The 9353-nt window shown below is 46.2% G+C and overlaps 1 protein-coding gene across 2 annotated transcripts; it reads left to right on the top strand.

Moving 5' to 3' along the window:
- Positions 1–491: 491 nt before the first annotated feature.
- Positions 492–8021, top strand: LOC144484311 (uncharacterized). Of its 2 annotated transcripts, none has more exons than XM_078202851.1 (2): positions 492–557; positions 5287–8021. In XM_078202851.1, exon 2 carries the CDS (start codon positions 5470–5472, stop codon positions 6673–6675), a length of 1206 nt encoding a protein of 401 aa, XP_078058977.1. In that variant the 5' UTR covers positions 492–557; positions 5287–5469; the 3' UTR covers positions 6676–8021. The 2 variants fall into 2 exon arrangements, with proteins under 2 accessions (XP_078058977.1, XP_078058978.1); XM_078202852.1 differs by having other exon boundaries at positions 492–656; positions 5287–6874.
- Positions 8022–9353: the final 1332 nt, after the last annotated feature.

Genomic DNA, 9353 nt, shown 5'->3' on the forward strand with positions numbered 1-9353 from the left:
TGATTTGAGGCCAAAGTGTAACCTCTTATTTATTGTCCCCCTCCCCCATCCTCTGATGTGAACCATCCTCCAGTGGCTGAGCCAGGATGGGGCCGTTAACCTGGGCCTGTTCCCGGGAGGGAGGGAGAAGCCCCGCAGCTGCAAACCAGGGAGCTGACAATGATTCTGAAGGGTTTGCGGATCCACAAAGTGTTTCCAAATCCTCCCAGCCACCGCCTAACGCTGACTCCGCTTCTCCGGGACAAACAAGCGCCAAGGCCAGCGATGACACTGCGCATGCTCCACATCACAATGCCTAGGGGACTGATTGACGGCAGCTCCGAACCAATCGGAAGAGAGAGCGGGACTGGAGGACCGAGCGGGAGCGGCTGGTCCTCCAACCAATCGGAGTGAATGGGGGGCGGGACCTAAAGCATGCGCAGCTCCGGACCAATCGGAAGAGTTCCCTGTTCCACGCATGGGAGAAGTGCGCATGCGCGGTAAGCAAAGGCGTTTGCAGCACGCGCAGTGGGGGTGACAGCGACTGGAGAGAAGTTCCTCTGTCTCATCAGCAGCCGGTAAGGATGCAGAAACATAGAGGGAGCAATCGAACAGGCGGATGGACGTAGAGGGTTTCTAAATACCTGTTAAAGGCCTCAAACATCGAATATGAGCCCGTAGGTCCCGTGTTTGCAGTTTCGGGTCTTTTTCCCGAGACGAAGCTCAGGTTAACAGCCGCCATCTTGATTGAGCAGGGAGCAGAGCGCATGCGCTGGTGTCTTGGTGACGCAACCGTGAGGGGGCGGGTCTTTGTGTTTCTGCTCCCACCGGGTCCGAGTGCTCGGAAACATGACTAAATTTGAGCATCAGATTTTCAAACAGCTTCACCCACTCCCAGGCTGCACCTGACGTTTGCAGCCGAGAGAAGTTAATGGGTCATGTACATATTCAGTATGAGAGGTTGCATCCCGGAATACTTACCTGAAGCGGTTACACGGCTTTTGTACTTGTTGGAGTTTAGAAGGTTGAGGAGGAATTTATTGAAACTTACAGGGTACAGCGTGGCCTGGACAGAGTGGACGTGGAGAGGATGTTTCCACAAGTAGATAAAACTAGAACCAGAGGGCACAACCTCAGACTAAAGGGATGTTCCTTTCAAACAGAGATGAGGAAGAATTTCTTCAGCCAGAGTCATCGAGGTTTACAGCATGGAAACAGGCCCTTCGGCCCAACTTGTCCATGCTGCCCTTTTTTTTAAAACCCCTGAAGCTAATCCCAATTGCCTGCATTTGGCCCACATCCCTCTATTCCCATCGCACCCATGTAACTATCTAAATGCTTTTTAAAAGTTACAATTGTACCCACAGCTTGTTCCAGACACTCACCACCCTCTGTGTGAACAAATTGCCCCTCTGGACACTTTTGTATCTCTCCCCTCTCACCTTAAACCTATGCCCTCTAGTTTTAGACTCCCCTACCTTTGGGAAAAGATATTGACTATCTACCTTGTCTATGCCCCTCATTATTTTATAGACTTCTATAAGATCACCCCTCAGCCTCCTACGCTCCAGAGAAAAAAGTTCCAGTCCATTCAGCCTCTCCTTATACTCAATCCATCAAGTCCCAGTAGCATCCTACTAAATCTTTTCTGCACTCTTTCTAGTTTAATAATATCCTTTCTATAATAGGGTGACCAGAATTGCACACAGTATTCCAAGTGTGGCCTTACCAATGTCTTGTACAACTTCAACAAGACGTCCCAACTCCTGTATTCAATGTTCTGACTGATGAAACCAAGCATGCCGAATGCCTTCTTCACCACTCTGTCCACCTGTGACTCCACTTTCAAGGAGCTATGAACATGTACCCCTAGATCTCTTAGTTCTGTAACTCTCCCCAACGCCCTACCATTAACTGAGTAAGTCCTGTCCTGGTTCAATCTACCAAAATGCATCACTTCGCATTTGTCGAAATTAAATTCCATCTGCCATTCGTCAGCCCACTGGCCCACCAGAGAGTGGTGAATCTGTGGAACTCTTGGCTGCAGAAGGCTGTGGAGGCCAGGTCATTGAGTGTCTTTAAGACAGAGATAGATAGGTTCTTGATTAATAAGTGGATCAGGGGTTATGGGGAAAAGGTAGGAGAATGGGGATGAGAAAAATATCAGCCCATGACTGAATGGTGAAGCAGCCTCGATGGGCCGAGTCGCCTAATTCTGCTCCTATGTCGTATGGCCTTTTGGTTACACTTCAGCCCCAAGTTCCTCATGTTTACATAGAAACATGCATAGAAAATAGAAGCGGAAGTAGACCATACAGCCCTTTGAACGTTCCCTGCCATTCATTATGGTCATGGCTGATCCTCAAATTCAATACCCTTGTCCCACCCATCCCCCCATAATATCCCTTCTGCCCCAAGAGATATATATCTACTTTTGAGGAATGGAGATCCAAAGATTCACGACCCACTGTGTGAAAAATATCTAATCTCTGTCTCTGTGCGCAACACTTGTTTAAACAGTGACCCCGAGATTCTCCCATAAGAGTAAACAACACTTCCAACAAGTTGTTGGAAGGTATTTTGAGAGACAGGATCTACAGGCATGCAGAGAGGCAAGGACTGATTAGAAACAGTCAGCATGGCTTTGGAGTGGAAAATCATGTCTCACAAATTTGATTGAGTTTTTTGAATGGGTAACCAAGAAGTTAGATGAGGGCAGTGCAGTTAATGTTCTTTACATGGACTTTAGCAAGGCCTTTGACAAGGTATCAAATGGTAAGTTGTTGCATAAGGGTAATCTCACGGGATCCAGGATGAGGTAGCCAAATAGGTACAAAACTGGCTTGATGACAGAAGACAGAGGGTGGTTGTAGATGGTTGTTTTTCAAACTGGAGGCCTGTGACCAGCCGTGTGCCTCAGGGATCGGTGTTGGGTCCACTGTTATTTGTCGTTTATATTCATGATGTGGATGAGAATTTAGTAGGCATGGTTAGTAAGTTTGCAGTATGGTTAGTAAGTTTGCAGATGACACCAGGATTGGTGGCATAGTGGACAGTGAAGAAGGTTACCTAGGATTGCATCGGGATCTTGATCAATTGGGCCAGTGGGCTGGTGAATGGCAGATGGAGTTTAATTTTGATAAATGCGAGGTGATGCATTTTGGTAGATTGAACCAGGACAGGACTTACTCAGTTAATGGTAGGGCATTGGGGAGAGTTACAGAACAAAGAGATCTAGGGGTACAGGTTCATAGGTAGAGTGGTGAAGAATGCATTCGGCATGCTTGGTTTCATTGGTCAGAACATTAAATACAGGAGTTGGGACGTCTTGTTGAAGTTGTACAAGACTTGTGTCAGACCACACTTGGAATACTGTGTGCAGTTCTGGTCACCCTATTATAGAAAGGTTGTTATTAAACGAGAAAGAGTGCAGAAAAGATTTACGAGGATGCTACTGGGATTTGATGGTTATAAGGAGAGACTGGATAGACTGGGAATTTTTTTTCTGGAGCGCAGGAGGCATAGGGGTGATTCTATAGCGGTCTATAAAATAATGAGGGCCATAGATCAGCTAGATAGTCAATATCTTTTTGCAAAGGTAGGGGAGTCTAAAACTAGAGGGCATAGATTTCAGGTGAGAAGGGAGAGATACAAAGGGTCCAGAGGGGCAATATTTTCATACAGAGGGTGGAGAGTGTCTTGAACAAACTGCCAGAGGTAGTAGTAGAGGCGGGTACAATTTTGTCTTTTGAAAAGCATTTAGATAGTTACACGGGTATGATGGGTATAGAGGGATATGGGCCAAATGCGGGCAATTGGGACTAGTTTCGGGGTTAAAAAAAGGGGCAGCATGGACAAGGTGGGCTGAAGGGCCTGTTTCCATGCTATAAACCTCTATGACTCCTCTCCACATCCAAGACCTTTCAGGATCTGAAAGGTTTAAATTAAGTTGCTTCTTACTCTTTTAAACTCGAGCAGAGACTGTCTCACTGCTCCTCATCAGACTATCCACCTATTCCAGGTGTTAGTCGACTAAACCTTCTATGAACTTCTAATGCATTTATATTTTTCCTTAAATAAGGAAATCGATAATGTAGACATTGCTCCAGATACAGACTCACCGTGTGCAACTGAAACATAACTTCCCTGCTTTTACTCCATTCCCCTCATAACAAATAATAGCTTTCTGAATTACTTGTACCTGGATTTTCTATCGTGATGGATTTTGGATATTTTTTGTTACAGGGGGTTAGAAATTGAGGATTTACACACAAGCTCAAGCCAAGAGAAAAATGTTGTCTCTTCTGATATGGGCTTTCTGAATGGGATAAGTAGGTAGATGTGAATGGAATGTTTCCACTTGTTGGTTCTTCCATTACTGGGAACCATGAACAGACAACAAATAAATCAAACAGGAAAATAGGAGATGTTTCTTTCTTCAGACGTTGTTAGAATATGGAACTCACTGCGACTGGAAGTGGTTGACTCAAATACTTTAGATGCTTTCAAAAGGAAAATATATGAGCCTATGAGAGAAAAGGGATTGGAAAAATCAACTGAAAAGCTGAGATGTGGTGATCAGAATGAGAGGAGACTCATGTGGAGGATAAACTCCAGTACAGACTCGATAAACCGAATGGCCTGTTTGTGTATTGTCACAGACAGAACAAACAATTCTCCTTCCCTGTTCAAAGACAATAACAATCAGCTCCTAATGATCCGAGTGACTGTCAGATCTCAACGTGATGTTTGGTTTGTGTTTTCTTGCTGTAAATCCTCCTTTCCAATATCCTGCAAAGGGAATTTACAAAAGTCATCACTGTCAGTCCAGGATAGATATATTCATAGAATTCCACAGTTCAGAAGGAGGCTATTTGGCCCATCAAGTCAACTCTCCGACAGAGCATCCCACCAAGGCCCCAACAACATAACCCAACTTATTTACCCCACTAATCTCCCTAACCTACACACCATGGGGGGAAAATTGATAATTTAGCATGGCCAGTCCACCTAACCTGAATATCTTTGGACTGTGGGAGAAAACCGGAGCACCTGGAGGAAACCCACGCAAACAAGTGGAGAATATGCAAACTCCACACAGCAGCGCTCCGAAAGCTAGTGGCGTTTGCTACCAAATAAACCTGTTGGACTTTAACCTGGTGTTGTTAAACTCCTTACTGTGTAAACTCTACACAGACAGGTAACCACGGCCGGAATCGAACCCAGGTCCCTGGTGCTGTGAGGCAGGAGGACTAACCACTGTGCCACCGTGCCAGCCACGTAATTCTTTGTAAACTTATTTTGCAGGAAATAGAAGAGGAGGATTTGCAGTCTGGACAATCAAATCTCATGTCAGACAGAGTCAATCGGTTCATTGGGATGTGAAGATTTGTGCATCTGAAGGGATTTAATTGACCATCTCAGTTGGAAACTGGTGAGAATCTGTTTCCTTGCTCCTCCTGTGGGGAGGGATTGATACAGCTGGAAAACATGCTGACACGACAGCGAGCTCGCAATAGTGAGAGTTCATTCACCTGCTCCGTGTGTGGGAAGAAATTCATGTGTTCGTCCAACCTGCTGGCTCACCAACTCGATCACATTATTCAGAAGCCTCTTCAAAGCTCTGACTCTGGGCAAAGCATTGAAACTTCTGAGGAACAGGCCCAACACCAGCTCCTTCACACTGACGAGAGACCGTTCAGCTGCTCCCACTGCGGGAAGAGGTTCAGCCAGTCCTCCCGCCTTGCAGAGCACCAGCTCCTTCACACACACGAGAGACCGTTCAGCTGCTCTCACTGTGGAGAGTCATTCAGCGACTCAGTGCATCTCACTGAGCACCAACAAGTTCACACCAAGGACAGGCCATTCAGCTGCTCCCAGTGTGGGAAGAGATTCACTCAGTCCTCCCACTGCACCGTTCACCAACAGATTCATTTTCAGAAGAGACATTTTAAATGCTTTAAATGTGAGAAGACCTTCAAAAGAAGGATTAGTCTGCTGAGACACCAGGGCACTCACACTGGGGAGAGGCCATACGTTTGCCCTGTGTGTGGGAAAACATTTACTTGTTTGCAGCATCTGCTGAGTCACCGGCCTATTCACACCGGGGAGAAGGCATTCATCTGCTCCGTGTGTGGGAAGGCTTTCACGGAGTCATCCAGCCTCCGGAGACACCGCCGCATTCACACAGGGGAGAAGCCGTTCTCCTGCTCCATTTGCGGCAAAAGATTTGCTCAGTTTTCCTACTGCAATCAACACCAACACATTCACTCTGATAAGAGACCTTTTCAATGCTCAGAATGCAATAAGACCTTTAAAAGAAGTGATGATCTGCTGAAACACAAACGCATTCACACCGGGGAGAGGCCGTTCCTGTGCTCTGTGTGTGGAAAGGGATTCGCTCAGTCGTCTGGCCTGCTGAGACACCAACGCATTCACACCGGGGAGAAGCCGTTCACCTGCTCTGTGTGTGGGAAGGGATTCACTGATTCATCCTATATGCTGAAACACCAGCGAGCTCACACTGCGACAGAACCGTTCACCTGCTCCCTGTGTGGGAAGGGATTCACTGATCCATCCCACCTGCAGAGACACCAGCGAGTTCACACTGGGACAAAACCTTTCAACTGCTCCATGTGTGGGAAGGGATTTAATCAGTATTACAGCCTGCTGAAACATAGACGACGTCATGTGTGACCGGCACAGTTGGATTCTGTTGTTTCTGCGCCCTGAGATAAACAATAACAATTGGATGAATAGGGGAGGCAGCGGCACAGTGGAATTATCACTGGACTCAGGGTAAGGCTCTGGGGACCCAGGTTCGAATCCCACCACAGGCAATGGTGAAATTTGTATTCAATTAAAATCTTGGATTAAAAGTCTAATGACAAACCTTAACCATGAATCAATTGTCGTAAAAACCCATTTGGTTCAGTAACGTCCTTTGGAAAAGGAAACCTGCCGTCCTTACCTGGTCTGGCCTACATGTGACTCCAGCCCAGCAATGTGGTTGACTCAAATGCCCTCTGAAATGGAGGGCAGTTAGGGATGGGAAAGAAATGCTGGCCCAGCCAGTGACGTCTACATCCCGTAAAAATGAATTTAAAAAAGTTCCTCAGTATCTCAGTAACCTCCTCCAGCCCCACAACACACTGTGTAAATACAAGTTGTTGATGATTATGCCCTGAGATAGATAACGTGAACCCGATTCCCCTCATCCGCCAACTCGGCAACTTCTTCACAAAAAGTAAAGCACATGGGATTGGGGCTGTTGTACTGAGATGGGTAGAAAACTGACTGGCAGACAGGAGACAAAGAATAGGATTAAAACGGGTCTTTTTCCAACTGGCAGGCAGTGACTATTTGGGTAACGCAGGATCAGTGCTGGGGCCTCGGTTACTCACCTGCCATGGGTCTTGTTTTTTTCCCCGTTTATTATGCATAATTTTTAAATTGTTGCTTCCTAATAATCTAATTTAAAACCATGGATAAACTCAAACCACTTTTGGAAAATCTGTGACTCTCTGATCAAGAATCTTACTGACCACTGCATACCATTCTGGTCACCGTATTATTAAAAAAAATATCCAGGCACTGGAAAGGGTGCAGAGAGGATTTATATGATGAGATTTTAATGTAGAAGGCAGCTCACCACCACCTTCTCGGGGGCAATCAGGGATTAGCCATAAATGCTGGCCAAGCCAGCAATGCCCACATCCCATAAATGATTTTCAAAACGTGTGTGGTTTTTTTATCAGGAAAGGATTGACAGGCTAGTTCTTCTTTCTTGAGAAATGAAGGCTGAGGGGTAACCTGAGCAGAGGTCCTCAAAATTATAAAATGCTTCGATACAGAAATAGTGTTTCCTCTTGTGGGGAAGAGCAAAAAGTAAAGTTTATTTATTAGTCACAAGTAGGCTTAGATTAACACTGCAGTGAAGTTACTGGGAAACTGGAGACAATCAATATAAAACAGTCACTGAGAAATCCAATCGGAAATCCAGGATAAATTTCTCTGCACAAAGAGTGGCGAGAATATGGAAATCACAACTACAGGGAGTGAAATGAACAGTATCGATGTCTTTCAGGGGAATCTCAACAAGTACTTATGAATGATTTTATAGTTCATTCAGGATTTATTTCAAAAAGACTAAAAACAATAAAGTGACAGGAGATAATTTGCAGGGTGTGAGACTCTGTGTGTGAGGGTGTCTGTGAGTGTGTGTGTTGCTTTTCATTGGCGTCACAGAAACCTTCCTCTTTCTGAGCAGACAATCTGCCCCCTGAATGATGTGAATTGTAGAACTCAGAGATTCTCCATTCAGAATGACCATGTGCTGTGTAAAACCTGACATCTCCACAACCAGACGCCACTTCTCCTGGAACAACGTGAAGTGACTACAATTTTTGAGATTGATTTCTTTGCTCTCACATATTTTCTCAGTTCATAAATTCCATCACGACCTTTAAACACACTGATGGTCTCCACTTTAAATACTTCCCTCAGTCTTACCAACATATAGCAATTGGATTGCTGCTATTACAGGAATCCATTCTGAAATTCTGTAAATCTGATTCCCACCAAACACCAACCCATATCCCCATCTGAGTTCCAGATTTTAATGAGATTTCTTAAAACACAGGCAGCCTGGCAGCACAGTGGTCAGCATTGCTGCCTCACAGCGCCAGGAACCCGGGTTCAATTCGTGCCTCAGCTGACTGTGTGGAGTCTGCACATTTTCCCTGTGCCTCTTTTAGGGCAAACCAAATAAACAAACTCAAATTAACTCAGGGACAAAGTAAAAGGGGCAGCTCCCCAAAAGGAGGGGGAACAGCCCGAACAGAAACAAAGTGCAAAGGAAACTTAAAACATCAAATCAAAATGTGATTATCGGGGTCTATAATGCACCCCAGCTCCTGCGGTGCCCAACGGCCGCGGAAGGCGTCAACCGCGCCCGTGGACACCGCATGCTCCCTCTCCAGGGACATCCGGCTGCGAACGTACCCGCGGTAGAGGGGCAGACAGTCAGGATGGACGGCCCCCTCGATCGCCTGCTGCCTGGACCTGTTAATGGCGCGTTTCACCAGGCCCAGGAGCAGGTTCACGAAGAGGTCGCCATCCCGACCCTCCCCTCTCCGCACCGGGTGTCCGTAGATCAGGAGCGTGGGACTGAAGTGCAGACAAAACATAAATAAAAGATTCTTCAGGAAAACAAAAAGGGAGTGCAGCCTAAGACACAAAACGTAGACGTGGTCCACGGACTCCACAAGGCCACAGAAAGGGCAAACTTGAGAGCCCGTGAAACCTACGGTTGTGCGGAACTGCTGCATGCATCACCCTCCATCCCAGGTCCCAAGATAATTGAGGGAGATCCC

Source organism: Mustelus asterias, unplaced genomic scaffold (assembly GCF_964213995.1).
Source record: "Mustelus asterias unplaced genomic scaffold, sMusAst1.hap1.1 HAP1_SCAFFOLD_100, whole genome shotgun sequence".
NCBI lineage: Eukaryota > Metazoa > Chordata > Chondrichthyes > Carcharhiniformes > Triakidae > Mustelus > Mustelus asterias.

Bases quoted from the DNA above. Each gene is read 5' to 3' on its own strand.
- LOC144484311 (XM_078202851.1), top strand. From the start codon at position 5,470: ATGCTGACACGACAGCGAGCTCGCAATAGTGAGAGTTCATTCACCTGC.